This window comes from Pezoporus flaviventris, unplaced genomic scaffold, assembly GCF_033815535.1.
Source record: "Pezoporus flaviventris isolate CSIRO_AGI_PZ_B2104156 unplaced genomic scaffold, CSIRO_AGI_Pfla_v1 ptg000154l, whole genome shotgun sequence".
In the NCBI taxonomy this organism is placed as follows: Eukaryota; Metazoa; Chordata; class Aves; order Psittaciformes; family Psittacidae; genus Pezoporus; species Pezoporus flaviventris.
The window spans coordinates 2,079,192-2,096,677 of NW_026892702.1; the positions used below are offsets into that span (position 1 = coordinate 2,079,192).

A 17,486-nucleotide genomic window follows, 5' to 3' on the forward strand; every position below is an offset into this window, starting at 1 on the left:
AGGTTGGGTTGGACAGGGCTTGGAGCAAGCTGCTCTAGTGGAAGGTGTCCCTGCCCATGGCAGGGGGGTGGAACTGGATGAACTTTAAGCTCCCTTCTAACACAAACCACTCTGTGATTCTGCCTTTGTTTGAGAAGGGCAAGATTTGCATTGAAGACAGACAGTGAAACAGCATAAAGGATCCTTACTAGCCCTCTCCCTCTTTGCCAGGCCTGCTTCCTTGGAAGTGTTGGGCACCTGGGAGAGTGCCAGGAGTTTGGTGTTGATGCGTCTGCAATGCCGTAACTCAGGAAATGGAGAGGTCACTTTTATGCTGGAGCCTCTTGGTTTAGGTGCAGTCCAAGAGCAGGAAGAGAAAAAGCTACTGCTGGCTCCTGGGAGGCTAAAACCAGCCTCCCAGGGATGGAGGTGTGAGGCCAGCCTGAAGGCAGTTTGTGAGCTGCTTAGTATGGAAGTGAACTGTGTGGAGCTGTAACTTGGAGGTGGGAGTGGATGCCTTGGTTTTAGTCAGCTGTTAGCTTGGCACCATAGCGATGGTAGCTTAAATTCCAGTGGTGCCATTGCAATAGGGACAACCTGATGATGAGCCACCATGAGAGGCTAATGGATGCAGGCTGTGTGATGGTTATCTTAAAATGTAGACCTTCAGTTGTGTTTAAGGTGCAACCACAGCGCAAGAGCTGCTCTATGGCATGGGAATATCTTCTTGTGCTTGTATCTCTCTTTAAGTAGCTTAGACTGTAGATGCTGAAGGCTTTCTAGAAGAGGCTAGAGATGTGGTTTTTCTTTCCCCTTTTAAGGGTATATATTCAAGGAGAATTGCTCTGTGAGGCTTTAGATTAGCACCAGGTTTGATTTTTGAGGAGGCTGCCAAAATTCGACTCTTAACGTAGCTTTTGCATGTAAAGTTCAGAGCTATTTCAGGGTAACATTTTGCACATATGTTCTCATTGCACACTACGAGTGGCTGGAGCTCTGCTGAACAGGTCCCTCGTTAGGGATTTGTTGGGTTGTGGGTTAGCAATATTCATATAGGGAGATGTTAGAACTAGATAATATTCATGAATGGATAATTCCTGAGGCTTGATTTAGGTTTCAGGGAACCTTCCTCCCATCTGATCTGTTCTCTCCTTCCTAGGTGCATTGTAACAACATGTTTTCCAAGGGGGTGAAGATCTTCCAGAAGGTGGAGTGTCTGTTCAAACCACGCCTGATCGCAGACTGGGAGCCTGAGCCTGTTGGGGTGGCGACTGTCTTGGATGACAAAAACCCCAGCGCCAGGTTTGTGACCGTGCCCCTGAGCCATCGCGTGGGCAAAGCCATCCTCTGCCGCTTCCACTTCGCTGACACCTGGATGATGATGAGCGAGATCTCCTTCCAGTCGGGTGAGTGTCCCTCAGTCAAGCACATCTGGAAGCACAGAGAGCAAGGGAGATGGTGTGGAGGTGCAGGATGCCTGGGGTTAACCTGTAGGCACTGTGGAGCTAGGTGGTTGGAAGGAGGAGGTAGTAGAAGCACTGAGAAAGAGTTGGAAGGGTAGTGCAGGGGCATAAAGGTCCACTCTACATTGGATGCTTTTCAGTCTGATTCTGTGCACGTGTGCGGAAGCACAACCAGGACAATCAAAAATTGGACTGTAAAGCGTTTTTTAAGGCAGTTGCCCACTGGTTGTGGGGTTGATTTGTATTTCTCTTTACCAAATTTTCTGTTATGAATAACTTATGTCTATATCTATCTATATATATCTACATATGATGACCAAGTTAGCAGATTGTGCAAAATAAGAGGCTGACGCCTTTTTTCCTCCAGTCTTAATTATGATGTAGGAGTCAGTGCTTTGAGGTGCTTTGCTTTAAAAGGCTCTGGTAGGGAATGGACAAGAGTCTCAGAGAAAGCTGCCAGCACTGACAGTGAAATGATCTGTCTGTAGCTTCATACTTGAAGGTTCCTGATCAGCTATAGTGAGAGGATGTTCCTAGGGAAGGAAGGCTGTGATTGCAGCTTGCTGATAGCAGCTTCTGGCTACCCTCTGTCATGGGGGACTAGGCAGACAGATGCTTGGTCTAGCCTTGGTTGGTGATTCTTTAGAATCAGACTGGGTTGTGCTGGAAGGGACCTTAAAGCGCATCCAGCTCCAACCCCTGCCACGGGCAGGGACACCTTCCACTAGAGCAGCTTGCTCCAAGCCCCTGTGTCCAACCTGGCCTCGAACACTGCCAGGGATGGGGCAGCCACAGCTTCTCTGGGCACCCTGTGCCAGCGCCTCAGCACCCTCACAGGGAAGAGCTTCTGCCTAAGAGCTCATCTCAGTCTCCCCTCTGGCAGGTTCAAGCCATTCCCCTTGGCCTGTCCCTACATCCCTTGTCCCAAGCCCCTCTCCAGGTTTCCTGCAGCCCCTTTAGGCACTGGAGCTGCTCTCAGGTCTCCCCTTCAGGAGCCTTCTCTTCTCCAGGCTGCCCCAGCCCAACCCTCTCAGCCTGGCTCCAGAGCAGAGCTGCTCCAGCCCTCGCAGCACCTCCGTGGCCTCCTCTGGACTTGCTGGAGATAGAATGGGAAGAAAAGCTCTTGCTTCAGTCCCTGTGTCTGGCCAAGCTCAGGGCAGCATCCTGCAGATGCAGTGGTCAGGGCAAACTCAGTGCTGCAGGCGTGCTGGGAAGTTCTGAGGGAGCAGGCATCTGCTGCATGGGTCTCAGCCCTGTCCAGCTGGGGAAGGCAGGGGTGATGGTTGGGATTGCATTGACCACTGGCAGGAGCAGGGAGGTTGGTGGTTGAACTGACACCTTCCTTCCCTTCCACAGACATGGAGAGTGTCAATCCAAGCTTCGTTACAGTCGCCACAATCACAACAGATCTGCTGGAAACTGAGTACAATGTTACCGAGGGGACCTGGGGTAAGGGCTTCTGTCACTTGCCATGGCAAGGGATCACTTGTTGGGGGGTTTCATAGCAGCAGTGTAGTTAATGTGTTGTCTCCCTCCATTTCTGGAGCTCTGGGTGTGGTTATTGCCCTTCTGCACAGGCCTGCATCTTACAGCCCTCTGAGCCTCAGCTATGTCTTCTTCCCTCAGCTGGCTGGGGCTGTCTCAGAACAAGTGGGCTGAAGGCACATGTGCAGCCAGTGAAACTCTGACAACTGTCTGCTCTAATATGGATCTATTGCAGGAATCTGTTCCAAAGAGCAGTCTGGCTGCAGAAGTCCTCTGCACAGCTCCTAGCTCTGAGCCTCCAAAATGAGAGATTCTGTTAAGAGCCAAATGTGAACACAGCTGATGTTAATGCTCAGGGAGCTGCCTAAGATCCTTCCTGTACCAGTGTGTAGGAGGGGACATGTAGCAAGTTAGCCAGCAGAGACTGTTTTGTTAACTCCAGATTCTTCTTCATATCTCTATGATTCCAGAAACCACATCTTCTGTGACCAGCACCTGGATAGGAGAGAAAGCAGATGACTCCAGCACCTCCATCCTCGTGGGCTGCCTTGTGGCTATTATTCTCCTGCTCCTGATGATTATAATCATTATTCTTTGGAAGCAATATGTTCAAAAAAGGTTGGAAAAGGTAATACAATGGAGCTATTTTGCAGGCACAAGTTCAGTACTAAACATTAACCCTGATGAGTTTAGAATTAAGTGGAAAGTACAGGATTTCCCCTGCTCCATAGAGCAGCTAAAACTCTATCCTCACAGCAGGGAGGAATCCAGCCCCCTATCCAAGATGTTACTGGAAGTTGCTGTGATTGCAGCCAACACATTACTTAACGACTGAGCATCACTTCAGCTTTTCTCCTGTCTCTTTTGCAGGCCCCACGTCGAATCCTGGAGGAGGACGCCACAGTTCGCCTCTCCTTCTACAGCTACGCCATTGCCAACAACCAAACCCAGATTCACCAGTCAAATCCCACCTATGAACGTGCTTTCCCACTGGATTTGGAATATCACCAGCCAGCTACGCTGCTCCAAAAGCTTCCAGAGCTCTCCCAGAGTGCAGAGGATTCGGGTAATGTAATCGTCAGTCTCCAGAAGTTACATGTTTCTTCTTCTGTTATTTCTCTCAGTCTCTAAAGACTTTGTGGTGTCTAGGTAACCTTCTCTTGACTCCTGTGCAATATAATAGTAACCCAGGGACTGAAGACGGTATTCTGGAGCTCTGCAACTTCTTAGCATGTATCTTTGGCCCACTAGAGGGTGTTGGCTTCTTGTTCTCTTTGAAGACTCTATGAATACAACAGCCAGGTCATCTTTTAGGGGCTGGTTTTGGCAATGGCACATTGTTTGTCTCATCAGCCCTTTGGCAATGGAGTCACTGCCTGCAGCACTCCTGGGCTGTCCAGACTGGCTGAGGGAGACCTTTAGCACCTCTTCCTGCAGCAAGGGCTCTTTGACATTCCCCTGGGAAAAGCAGAGGGAAATGCAGCAGAGTTGTTAGTGGTGCCCTGGCTTGCAGCCCCTGGGGAGCTTTTGGATGCAAACAGAAGGGAGCGTTTCCAGCAGTGTTTTGTACTCTGAGTGAATGGAAGGGCAGTGCTGCATTCCTCAAGCACTGACAAGTTGCTAAGATCCAGTATTATGGTACACAGGGAGACTGATTGGGTTGAGTCAGGATGTGAATTTGAATCAAAACAAATGTTTGTGTAATACTGGTTATATAGGGAGTTAATTATAAAGAGCTATCTCATGATATTTATGCAAATAAGCTCTAAGAGGTAGTGTAGCATGCTAAAAGTGCATGAAAAATGGAAACCTTGATCTGTTTTTGTTGCAGAAGGGAATCCAGAGCAAGTTTGACATTGCAGACAACAGGTAAAGGGAACAGATCATATTTAGGATGAATCAGAAGCAGGAATTCACTTGAGACTCATGCCTTCATGCCTCAGTGCCTGGGCAGGAGCTTTAGCTCCCATGACTGGGTAGAGCAGTCATTTTTTAACACAAGTTCCCTGGCTTGTTCTGCTTTAAGCCTTAGTTCAAGCAGAGTCTTCCATTGGGGTGTACCCTGGTACCAGGCAGTAGGCACACAGCTTGGCTGGATTCCTAGAGCTCTGCAGGATCAAGAGGAGCAGAAGCCAGGCCAGGCTGGGTTTTAAGGGAGCGTGTATGTGTCTGACTCCACCTGTCTTTGGTTTGCCCTCAGTGTGCAGTGGGGACTACGCTGAGCCTGACCTGACCAAGTCCACTCCTCACCAAGGCTTTCAGAACAGTGTTCCTCACTATGCCGAGACAGATATTGTCCATCTGCAGGGTGTAACTGGCAACAACATGTACGCTGTGCCTGCCCTCACCGTGGACTCCCTTACCAAGAAGGACATCTCCGTGGGTGAATTCCCACGGCAGCAGCTGCGGCTCAAGGAGAAGCTGGGAGAAGGGCAGTTTGGAGAGGTACAGCACTTCCACTGTTCCAGCAAGGAGGTGCCTGCAGAGCAGAGTCTGCACTGCTTCATACCTGGGGACTGTGCTGCATACCAGTATTTTGTGCAATATGTCTCTGCTGGTGGGGGAAGCTGATGTCCCTCAGGTTTCAGAGCCCCCATTCTGCGCCTGGGAGGCTGCTGCTTGGTACCACATGAATCTTCTCAACTGGTGAACTTTGCTGAAATATCCCTATTATACCTTATTATATCCCTTATACCTTACAGAAAAGGCCTGGCAATGAGAATTCAGACTGTTCCATGGTATTCTGGGGGCATCTCAAGCATGTGATGGCTGTCACCCACCTCTAGGCATGTCAGTTTGAAAGCTCTAGCAATGGCTCCAGCCAGGAGCTGTAGAAACAGCTTTTCCATTAACAGATGGAGGTTCTGGTGGGACTCTGCACACTTACCAAAGACAGACATTTCCCAGACACTGTGATGCCCTCACATATCCTGTAGCATTGGTCAAGCCCCAGTTTGTGTCAGAAGCTTCAGGCAGCATGATGCATGTCTCTGTCATCTGCTAAGCTTTCTCTTTATCCCTAGAGCTCCTTTCAAGCTGTTAATGCTGTCACCTTGCCTTTTACCCCTGCTTTCTCTCCACACTAGCCTAGTTCCATACTGAGCAGGTCTTCCCCTCTTCTGCTCCCTCTTCCACTGTCTCTTTCCTTCCCAGCTTTTGCTCACTTGCAGCCCTAAATTCTACTGTCTGCTACATTTTGACAAAGCACAGCCCTTTACTGTCTGCTTCCTCCTCTGTGATGTTCTTATCTTTATAGTCCCTCACTTCTGACAGTGCCCGTTCCCTACCCCAGCCCCTTCGCTGTCCCACTCACTCCTTTCTGGATCACTCTGTGTGTTGGGAAGGTGCTGACATGCTCAGCCTCTTGATCTGGCTGTCAGTGTAGCCCCTTCTGCTGTTGCCTGGATCCTGCCCTGCCTTGGGCTGTGCTCCAGAAGTGAAGCAGAGGCTTTTCTCATTTAAATCATTGTTTTGCTTCTGGTTTCTCCTGCCCTCTCATTCCTGTCCTTCTAGTAACTGTCAGGATTCAGAGCCTGTTCTTTTCCTCACACCACAGGCTCCTTCCCACCCTTTGGCAAATGTGCTGCATCACGTTCTCCCATCTCTCCTTCTCACCTCCTCAGTCTTTCCCAAACTGGTCATCGTAATATGCTCTGCTCCCCTCCTGGCTTAGTGTGTGGTCCTGCTTCTAGAAGCATGGCTCACTGCTTTTTTCACCTCTCCAGCAGAGCTTCCTTCCCTTTCAGGTTTTTTACTTCCTTGCTCCTGACCATCCACTCCCTGGCTCAGTGACACATCACCTGCACTTGTCACACATGCGCTTTGTGCTGTGACTGTTCCTACTCCTGCTCTTGTGCCTGTACTTTCACCACAGCAGATTTCATTCGCCGTACAACTACAGCAGCACCTTTGCACTTCTGTTTCTGTTCTGTGCATTGTCCTGTTTTCTGTGCTGTCTCCCTCTGCTCACCATGCTTGTCACATGCCCTTGCTGCTTTCTTCCTATCAAATTCATTAAGCTCCCATTTCATTCCCCTCACTGCTGCAGGTCTTACACTGACACATCTGGTCTGTTCCTCTCCTCCAGCATCTGTTGCCCAGTTCTCCATTTGAATATGCATTGATTACTTCTTAACCAGTGTCTTGTCAGCCCTTCTAATACAGCCCTGGCAGTAATTTTATGTTTTTATTCATTTATTTATCTGAAGATGAGGGCTGGGTAGGTGGAGCTAGATGATATTTAGGGTCTCTTCCAAAACCATTCTATGAAACATGGAATTCTCTGTGCTCAGAGTGTTCATCTCTGGGTATGTGCCCAGGTGAGGTGTTCACATTGCATACACGTGCTCACACTTTTTTCCCTTTTCTTTTTCCTCCTCGAATTGGATGACTTGGGTATAGCTGTCTGTACTTCCTGGATGCTCCTTAGTTAAGTTTAAGCAGTGACTCAAGCCAGGTCTCAGGACAGTTCTGGACTCGGATGGCTGGTGTGATGTGCTGTACATGCCAAACGTGCTGCAGCCATGCTGTTTGGATGCACATGCAGAGCAAAGCAGACACCTCCAGGCCTTCCTGAGCATCTCCAGTACTTCCTGGTTGAACTGGAGTGCCTCAGTACTCTGCTGCAACAATCTGGACACCTGAAGTCAATTCAGAGCCTTGTGGACACATCAGGCTGCAGTCCATGTGTGTTCCTACGTAATGGGCTCCGGGATCTAGGGCCAACTTATAGGCTATTTCTGATCAGGGCAGTGTCACCTTCACTTGGTCATTCACCAGTGGTGACCAAACTGGCGACCTTAGTGTGACATTGGCACTGGTGAGGCTGCACCTCAAATCCTGTGTTCAGTTCTGGGCCCCTCACTCCAAGAGAGACACTGAGGTGCTGGAGTGGGGCCAGAGAAGGGCAATGGAGCTGGTGCAGGCCCTGGAGCACAAGTGTGATGGGGAACGGCTGAGGGACCTGGGGCGTTCAGTCTGGGGAAGAGAAGGCTCAGGGGGGACCTGATCGCTGCCTACAAGTGCCTGACAGGAGGATGGAGCCAGGAGGGGCTGGGCTCTGCTCCCAAGGAACAAGGGATGGGACAAGAGGAAACGGCCTCAAGCTGCCCCAGGGCAGGTTTAGATGGAGCTGAGGAACAATTCCTGCCCCAGAGGGTGCTCAGGCATTGGAACAGGCTGCCCAGGGCAGGGCTGCAGTCACCATCCCTGCAAGTGTTCACAGAGCATGGAGACGAGGCCTCAGTGCCATGGGTTAGTGGTGGCCTTGGCAGTGCTGGGAATGGTTGGACTGGATGATCTTGGAGGTTAAGGTGATTCATTCTGTGCTTGTTTTCCTCTGGTTTTCTGCCTGTACACACTCTCACAGCTGCCTCTGCCCCTCAGGTGCACCTCTGTGAAGCCGATGGCCTGCTGGAATTCTTGGGAGTCTCCTCTACAGAATTCACTCACCAGCCCATTCTTGTGGCAGTGAAAATGCTGAGATCAGATGTCAACAAAACAGCCAGGTGAGCCCATCCACAGTGCCAGCCATCTGGGAAGGAAAGCAAGTAGTCCCCGAGCACCAGTGTCACATAGGTTAACCCTGGTGACACCTCTGCGGGAGTGTCATGTGTCTCTGGGGTGTTCATGTAAGGGGCAGGACTCAAGCAGGGAGTGGGGGATAGGAATAGATGTGATGTCAAGCTGAAATGCTGTATTAATCCTGTTTGATGTGGAAGGGGTCAGTGTTGACCACGAGCACAGAACCAGCTTTCACACTTGCTGTGGGCAGAAGTGTAAGTGCCTGAGATGTGCTTACACACCACTTCTGCTTTCCTTAGACAAAGGAATAGTTCAGGATTCAAACTTATGTTTTCTGTTTTACAAGAAATGATTTCCTGAAGGAGATCAAGATCATGTCACGGCTCAAGAACCCAAATATCATCCGGCTCCTGGGGGTGTGTGTGCGTGATGACCCCCTGTGCATGATAACAGAGTACATGGAAAACGGAGACCTCAATCAGTTCCTGTCACAGAGGGAGATCTACAGCAAATTTGCCATTTCAAACAACATTCCCTGTGTCAGGTAAGAGGAACTGCCCCTCTTTGGGACAAATCAACAACACAGAGCTACCACTTTCATTTGCTGTGCCTTCCAAGCAATGACTTGCCTCCAGCCCAGCAGTTGCCATGCACACACTGTGGACGCGAGTCCTGCTTTGCTTGGACATTGTTCTTGAGGTCTCTGGAGATCTGTGCTCCATGAGGTGTTCCTGACTGGCCTGTTCACAGTGCCCGTCTTAGATGTGTTGTTTGCTGATGTGGCATCTGTTCATGTCGGTGGGCTTGTGTTACAACAAGAAAACTGGGAATGTCTCTTGGGCTTTCAAGAAGGTTCATCTGTTCTCTGGGTGTCTCAAAAATACTACATGAGAGGAGCTGAGTGTAGACATTCGCTAAGGAAAGATCTCATCAGCCAGCAGGAGGAGAATATTTGGCAAACTGTTTGTGTCAGTGGTGACACTTGTCTTCCTCCTATGTGGAAGGATTAAATCTAACATAAAAGCATCCTAATATTGCAGAAATCCTTTCCTCAGAGGAGAGTTGTGTGGAGAAAGAAACCTTCCTTGATCAGAAGCTGGTGCATTGCTTAGCCTTTGGCGTGGACCTCCCCGAAGATGAATTATAGTTGAAGGACTAGTCAGTTAGGCAGAGCCAGTCCTGTTGGACTGGACCAGGAGGTGGCTGGGTCTTACCAAGTTGAGACAACACCAGTGTTTCTGCCAGTAGCTGGTGTGGAGTGTTAAACCGGCATCTTGCAGTCATGACACACCAGGAACTGTAGTTTGGGAAAGGATTTGCATCCGAGTAGAAAGCTTTTCCAGCTTTCTCCAGTCTTCCTGTCCTTTCTGCACATCTGGTACAGCTTTTACCTTTAGACTTGCAGGTTTTTTTCCTGACCAAAGTCTCAGGCTGTCCTTTCTTCTGTATCTGCTCCGCACCTCTCACCCTGTTTCAGCACTGTCACTCACATTATTCTTGCTTGGTTTCCATCTGGTCTTCTTCTAGTTTTTCTTTCAGTCCAGCAGATCTTTCAGCCTCTTGTTCCTTGCAACCAGGTAGAGTTTCACATTAAAGGAAGCCAGTATGACCAGCTCAGATATCTGTATAGGAGTTGTTTCCTGAGGGCAAAATGAATCCTCCTGCCATAGAGGGCAGCTTGGCTCTGCCGATGCCAGTGGGTGTTTCGTGTGGCAAGGTCCAACCATTCCGTGTGTGTCTTGGGCCCAATATTTGATACACTGGATGTGATAAACAGCCCTTTCATAGAATCCCAGCCTGGTTTGTGTTGGAAGGGACCTTAAAGCTCATCCAGTTCCAACCCCCTGCCACAGGCAGGGACACCTTCCACTAGAGCAGCTTGCTCCAAGCCCCGTCCATCCTGGCCTTGAACACTTAATACTTGAACACTTTCCTGCAGAGAGGTGACGCATTTCAAAGGCCTTATGGCTGTTTGGTATTTGAAATGCATCTCCTCACGGTCTCTCTGGCTGTCTAACAAGTCATGAGGATGACTCTGCCAAGAAGCGTCTCCTGTCTTGCGCCTCTGTATGCAGCACTGCAGACATGGAGCCCTGCAGAGCTTGCTGAGCAAAGGGGCAGGGAGCCAAAAAGTAGCTGCTGGTGGGACCCTGCCAGGGTGCAGGTGGGACAGGAGAGACTGGGCTGCTTCAAAGGGCAGAGCAACAGCCTGAGGCAGGAGACAGCTGCAGCAGAGCAGGGGAAGGGAGAATGTAGGATCTTGGAGGCTGTGCCCGCTCCAGTGTGGAAAGCCAGCAACCAGGTTAACAAGGTACAAGTGGGTGGTGGAATTCCTTCTCTTGGGCACAACAGGTCCACCCAGCTCAGGAAAAGCATGGACCTCCTGACTGTGGGACTGGGCTGGGTATCACCTAGCTGCATGTGGTGGTCACTGTGCTGAAAGGCTGGGAGGGGAGCAGTGCCCAGAGCCTCTACAGGGGCGAGGGGCTGACTGGATCACTGTACTGATAGCTGTTGGTGAGGATAGATTGATTAGATCTATTATCATTAGATGCTGTAGTGATAGCTTAGCTATTGATGAGCATAGATATGTTGGATCTGTAATCATTAGATGCATTCCATCACTGTAATTCAGATAACATGTTACTGCTTCTCTCACTGCCAGCAGAGCATGAGGAGGAGGAGACAGACTTTCTTTTTCTGACTTTTATCAGAGAAATACCAACTGTGAACACTTGATCAGATTTGTTGTGAGAAATGCTTGGTTGGGTGGAGCATTTGGGCAACCCACAGTGGGAAACATCAGAGGACAACAGTGTATGAGGAATGCTGAAAGGCAGATGGTCCAAACCCTGTCTGTGTATCATGCAGCTTTATTGGTATTACCTTCATTTTGCTAATGAGGGAATTAAAATGATATTAGATGGAAAATGCATCCATTTATATTTTCAGTAATATTAAACATACTAAAAAATAAGGTCTCTTTAATGTTGTGACATACTTACATTCATGTAAGCATGCCACAGTGGCTGTGTGTGGAATTCCAGGCCAAGCAGGTTTTAAGATAGGAGATTCTGAGATTGTACAGCTTGATTTTCCATGTCTCTCTGCAGAAGGTTGATGCTTTGCATGAACTCTTTGAAAAGCTTTAACACTTGATATTAAAAACTCTAAAGGATGTCAAATTCCAAGGGCCCTGAATTTCAGGGACAGCTTGTCTGTTCTTGCTTTGGCAGCTCAAGAGCTTGGCTTAGCCTGGCAGGCGAGGGATTTAGTGCCTAAAACTAGACAGTTGAGTTTCACTGACACAGCAAAAACTAAACCAACAGGTCACTGTAACACAGCAAATGCAAGCTGTTGAGGGTGAGCAACGATACCGATTGTTCTTTGTTTCTTTACTGCAGCTACTCCAACCTGCTGTACATGGCCACCCAGATCGCCTCTGGAATGAAGTATTTGGCGTCTCTGAATTTTGTGCACAGAGACCTGGCAACTCGCAACTGCCTGGTGGGGAACAACTACACCATCAAGATTGCAGACTTTGGCATGAGCAGGAATCTCTACAGTGGGGATTACTACCGGATCCAGGGAAGAGCTGTACTGCCCATCCGTTGGATGGCCTGGGAAAGCATCCTCCTGGTAGGGACTGCACAAAACCATTCTCCCTTCCTCTGATTTCCACCCTTGAAACAGCAACACATGTATGTCTGAAGGTCCTTATAGCATCAAAATGTGGGCTACAAATGGTCCTAGGTGAGAAGTCCATGAGGTTGCTGTGGATGTAATTCATGCTGGGAAAGGAGTGTGCCCTTGCAAATACAGCACGGATCATACTGTGAGTTGTAAGGGACCTTTAAAGGACAGCTAGTCCAAATCCCTGCATCTTCAATTAGATCAGATTGCTGAAAGCCCCATCCAACGTGACCTTGAATGTTGCCAGGGATGGGGCATCTGGTATCTCTCTGGGCAACCTGTGCCAGTGTTTCACCATTTGCAAGCCCACACTGCTGGGTCATGTCCAGTTTTGTATCCACAAGCACCCACAAGTCCCTCTCAATCCCCTCATTCTCCCAGTCTGGACTGATACCAGGGGTTGCCCCAAGCCAGCTGTAGGACCTTGACCTTCAACCTTGTTGCAGTTCACATAGGCCCATTTCTTGAGGGTCCCTCTGGATGGCATCAGCCCTCATCTGGGGCCTAATTTCTGTTCTGTGCCTGGCATTCAGGATTCCTGCTGCAGTTATAAGGAACTTGCCTTTCTGCGCTTGTTTCCCCAGCTGGGAAGCTGAAAGGGGCAGGGATAAAACTTCATGAGTTTCAAGTGCCAAGTCAGGTTTTGAAGTTGGGGTTTTGTTTCCTGCTCAAGGGTCCTGCTGTCTTCCCCTCAGGAGAGCATTCAACAGTGCAGACACATCCAGTGGGGAGGCAGGTCCTTAATATCAAGCCCAGTATTTCTTTCTCACACTAGTTGGTGAGATCACCTGGTTCTGTTTTCTTACCACACTGAGTACCCAGAACAACTACAGTTACCTGTTCTTTAAAGGCTGATAGGCCCAAGCTTTTCTAAATTCACCCTGTTTTTCTGGTTATAGCTGCATCTAAACCATAAGTCACTCATAGTCCCTGAGTGAGCACCGTCAAACACTGACACACTGCTAGGGTTGCCAGATAAACCTGAGCAATCTGGGTCTTGGATGTTTCCTGCCCAAACAGTCCCCAGGTGGATTCTGTTATTTTTTGAGCTATCTTCAGCTTCTTTTCACTTCTTCAGAAACCTTGTTCCAAACACAGCCAGTTTGGGCCCCTTTTTCCAAGGCAGAAAACAGGAACCTGAGCAGGCTGTCACTGACTTCTTATGTGCAGAGACTGAAATTATCTTGGCCTTTCTGTAAGAGTCTGGAGTCTGCTTCGGCTCTGCTTTCACCCTGAGGGCTTTGCTTCCTGTTCAAAGCTTCCCTGGGCCAGCCCTGCTGTGTTCTGGGTGGAGGAAGGCCACAGTCCATTCTCCTACTGCTGCAGATACTTCCTCAGGAGGAAAAGTTGTCTCTGGCTTGCTGAGACTTGCTTCCTAAATCAAGAGGTTTGCCCCAGTGACAGCTGCACCTTCTCAGAGCTGTCCTGTGGGTCCCACAGACATGCTGCTGCTGTCCCACACAGCAGCCATGTCATACCTCAGTGCCTTTGTGCACTGCTGGGAGCTGCCTCTTCTTCAGAGCATCTTCCCAGGTATGAATTCTGCATCCTCGTGTCTAGCTGCAGAGGGTGTAGACTGGAATGGGTTCTGCTGAATGTGCTCTGTGAGCAACCTGGGCTGACAGCATTCTTTCATTTACAGGGCAAGTTCACCACAGCCAGTGATGTCTGGGCCTTTGGGGTCACCCTCTGGGAGATGTTCATACTGTGTAAGGAGCAACCTTACAGCCTCCTCTCGGATGAGCAAGTCATCGAGAACACAGGAGAGTTCTTCCGGAGCCAGGGCAGGCAGGTAAGACAGCGAACATGACCTCTCCTTCCTTCACTTGTCCTGGTCACATCCTGGTGGATCTCCCAGGGCCTTTCTGCTGGCCTTACATCGTCTGCAGGACTCTGCATTACTCACCTTCTCAGTGTGTGCCACCTCTCTTCCTCTTTATCTTTGCTCATTGCACCAGCTTTCCTATCCTGGAATCCCACTGGAAGAATCTTTTGGTCCTCTCCAGTGCTTCTTCCTTATTATAAGCCGCTTCTGTCTCAGTCTGTTCTGTCCTCCTTGGCTTTTCTGGGCTCTGCTACACAATCCTTGTGCTTTTTTCCCTGTCACATCTCTCTCCTGCTAGCGTTCTCTGTGAAAGACCAGGAAGCACTTACTGAGGTGGGGAAGGAAGAGTTGTTAGTTCCCAGGGATTAGATGCTCTTTGGAATATCTCCACGTATGCCAAGAAGCCTTTGGCCATCTCTGCCTGAAGGGCTTGTCTGTATCATTCTGTCCTCTCTGGCCAGCTCCCAGGCAGGACTGTGTGCTCCACTGCCTTCAATAGACACCAGTGATGATGCAGGACAGCCCCGCAGTACTGAGCATCGCTGCACCCAAAAACGTGGAGTGCAGGTTGTAAGCAGTTTGCTGTTCTCTCCAAATTCACCTTTAGCACCAGTCAAATTAAAGGATTAAGGGGAATAAAATAATGGGAGGTTTTATTCACTGTCTCCTGAATACTGACGATTTAGTGAAGAGCCTAAAAGATGTGTATTGAAATGAGAGGGGAAAAAACAGTTCTGCCAGGCTGTGCTTTAGATGAGCTCTAAAAGGTGTTTTTTCTCTCTGCTAACAAGCTGTCACGATGCTTAGAAAGCCTCATGGGTTGTCTACGGTGAGTGGAAGTATTTGGATATTATTGGGGTAAATTTGGGTTTGGTTTGTGTGTTGCTGTCACTTGGAAGACAAATCTCTCCGAAGCATTCGTGTCTCCTGGGGCACAAAGCACTGTTTTGTGACCAGCTCATCAAACGTGTTGGCAAAGTGTCTGCAGTGCCATTTGAGATGGCATCGAAGCTCCATCCAGACTCCACTGTCAGATTCCCGCTTAATGGATTTCAAGCGTTGCATGATGGCTGTGTCTTGTGAACCTGCAGTGAAACTGTCCTCTTGGTGTTCATTTAGTAAAGGTTCAGTTCTGGTCTGAAAACCCACTGAAACAGCTGTACCTTTCTTCCTTGCAGATCTATCTCTCCCAGACTCCTCTGTGCCCTAACCCTGTGTTTGACCTGATGTTGAAATGTTGGAGCAGGGATATAAAAGATCGTCCCACTTTTGACATGATTCACCACTTCCTGCTAGAGCAAATGGAATCAAACATTTGACTCCAGGAAAAAGAGACAAACTGTTGAGAACAGAGTGACTTTGGTGCCTCTCTGCCTGTACCTCACAGAAGATGGTCAGGCCACCTTGCTCTCCTCCCTTGACTGAACCGTATTTAAGTTGAGACGTCCATGGCAGCTGCTCATTCTATTGGCCATGGTCTGACACACAAGACCAGAGGATCTCATTTGGTTGAAAAATCATCTCCTCTTCTGAATCGTTTCCTGGGAATACTGTGAGAGGGGTTTTCTTGGATACCCACACACCTTTGGGCAACGTAGATGAGTAAAACCTTGAGGAACGTGGAGCTTTCTCCTGGGTGGAACAGAAGCTGCCAGTCGGTGAGAGCACTGCCACTCACAAACAGTTGTATTTCTGCAAGTAAAGACTTCAGTCTTCTAAAACTATTCCATTAAATCAAATGGAAGTCTTGTGCACATTAGCAAGTGTTTCTGTATGCTCTTGCTACAGACAATATGTATAGTGAGAGACTAGAAACGTTTAGAGCTAGGAAATGCTTTTATGGACTTGAGAACTGACGGAGCATTTAGCAACCCTTTGGAAGTAACGCTGCCAGGGTGTACAGAGGATGCTGATCCCAGAGTCCAAGCTGATGTTCTTTTTTCCTGTGGTTGTTAAGCACTGCTTTTGTTCTATATGTGCGTTTTCCCCACACTGGATTTTGTTTGTTTTCTAGATAAATAACTTTGAAAATGAATGTTAAAGGTTGTAGGAAGATCGTGGCGGTGGAAGATCTTCTTCTGACCTACAGATTAAGGCTAGGCTAGGGAGTTTGTATTGAAACGTAGCTGATACTGTACTACTGTCACTATGTAGATTCATTAGCCTAATGAACTTGTAGCCACAATGGACTGATGTGCAATTAATCCTGTATAAGTACCCATTAATATGAGATCTCTAAGTCAATGCTGTTACCTGTGCAGAGGGAACTGGGATCTGGTGAAGCCGAACGGTTGAGCGCAGAACCTGCCGTGTCCCTTGTCCCAGCTGCCGTGAGAGGAGGAGCAGAGTACGGGTGGTCCCTCAGCACACACGTGTGCACATGCCCTGACATGTATGTTGAGTGTTCGTGGTTCCTCTTCAGGGCTGTGGCAGGGTTCGTGCTGCTGGCCAGGCAGATGCACTTGGGCCCAGGCTCCTTCATGCTGTGATCAGAGCTGGCATCGGGGGGTGGGACTGACCCATTCCCTTAGTATAGGTGTATGTTCTGCCATTGAACTTGGGGTTGGGTTTTGTTTGTCCTGTCACAAACAGCTCCTTCTCTGGAGGGTTTTAGAGGGTTCTGAAATCCATTGGAGTGTGGGAGGGAATTCAGCTCTACAATAAATCCATTGAGGATTTACCGGGTGCCTGGGGAATACTCTGCTATTCCCTCTCTAATCCTTTAGCAAGATGCTTAGGACCAAACCAAGTATTTCATAAGCTGGGAGAAGATGAAAGCTCAGCACTTGGTGCCTTTTAAACAGCATCCAGCATAGCGTGTATTTCCAGTAAGGATAATAAGATAGCTTTTATCTTAGCCACAAGCTCAGTGTGAATGGCTGTGCAGAGAGCTCTGCGAGCGGGCACTGCTGACAGGGGGATGTCCAAACACTCAGCATCTGAGGATAAATGTTATGCTGAAGGCAGTAACCTGCTGCTGCATTGGCAGGTGCCAGCCTGGAGTGTGGCTGTGGTGCTCCCTGGGCAGGGCAAACTCCATCCTGAAGATTCCCAGTTGTGGCTCACTTGGTAGGACCCAGGTTGTCCCATTGCAGACCCAGTGTGGGGTTCCCCAGCACCTCCATGTGAGCTGGTCCTCTGAGCAAAGGGTCCAAGTCACCCCACCTCCAAGGTGGATCTCACCCCCAAATAGGTGTTTTCCCCTCTTTGACTGCAGGGGCTGTGAGGAGCTGCTGTTACCTGTGCAGGGTCTGCTTGGAGCTGGGCGATGGGGGTCAGAGCCATTGTGGTCCCTGCTGCAGCCTGTGGGGCACTGGGTGGGTGCTGGCAAACCACACACTGAATGTGTATCTGCAGTGTTTCTGTCCTGTCCCAGACAATGTACCCAGCAACACCCGGCCGTGTGTGTGATCTCCTGTACTCAGAGGTGCCAGAGCACTGTAAAGTCACCTGGATGGGCTCTGTACTTGTTCCATCGGGATGTGCTGTTCCTCTCTTGACATGTGGACATACAAAGG

General features: G+C 49.1%; 1 protein-coding gene across 4 annotated transcripts in view; it reads left to right on the plus strand.

Moving 5' to 3' along the window:
• LOC133283189 (discoidin domain-containing receptor 2-like) overlaps positions 1 to 16,157 on the plus strand; it is a 59,454-nt gene extending 43,297 nt beyond the window's left edge. For 3 of the 4 annotated variants that reach the window (XM_061479756.1, XM_061479755.1, XM_061479754.1), the window contains exons 8-17: positions 1,139 to 1,385; positions 2,799 to 2,891; positions 3,398 to 3,555; positions 3,798 to 3,993; positions 5,128 to 5,372; positions 8,313 to 8,434; positions 8,797 to 8,994; positions 11,855 to 12,089; positions 13,786 to 13,935; positions 15,147 to 16,157. In XM_061479756.1, the coding sequence (XP_061335740.1) occupies positions 1,139 to 1,385; positions 2,799 to 2,891; positions 3,398 to 3,555; positions 3,798 to 3,993; positions 5,128 to 5,372; positions 8,313 to 8,434; positions 8,797 to 8,994; positions 11,855 to 12,089; positions 13,786 to 13,935; positions 15,147 to 15,287 (1,785 nt within the window). In that variant the 3' untranslated portion in view covers positions 15,288 to 16,157. Of the gene's footprint in view, positions 1 to 1,138; positions 1,386 to 2,798; positions 2,892 to 3,397; positions 3,556 to 3,797; positions 3,994 to 5,127; positions 5,373 to 8,312; positions 8,435 to 8,796; positions 8,995 to 11,854; positions 12,090 to 13,785; positions 13,936 to 14,759; positions 14,798 to 15,146 lie in introns of all 4 variants that reach the window. The other variant, XM_061479757.1, reaches the window with a different exon arrangement.
• The last annotated feature ends 1,329 nt before the right edge of the window (positions 16,158 to 17,486 follow it).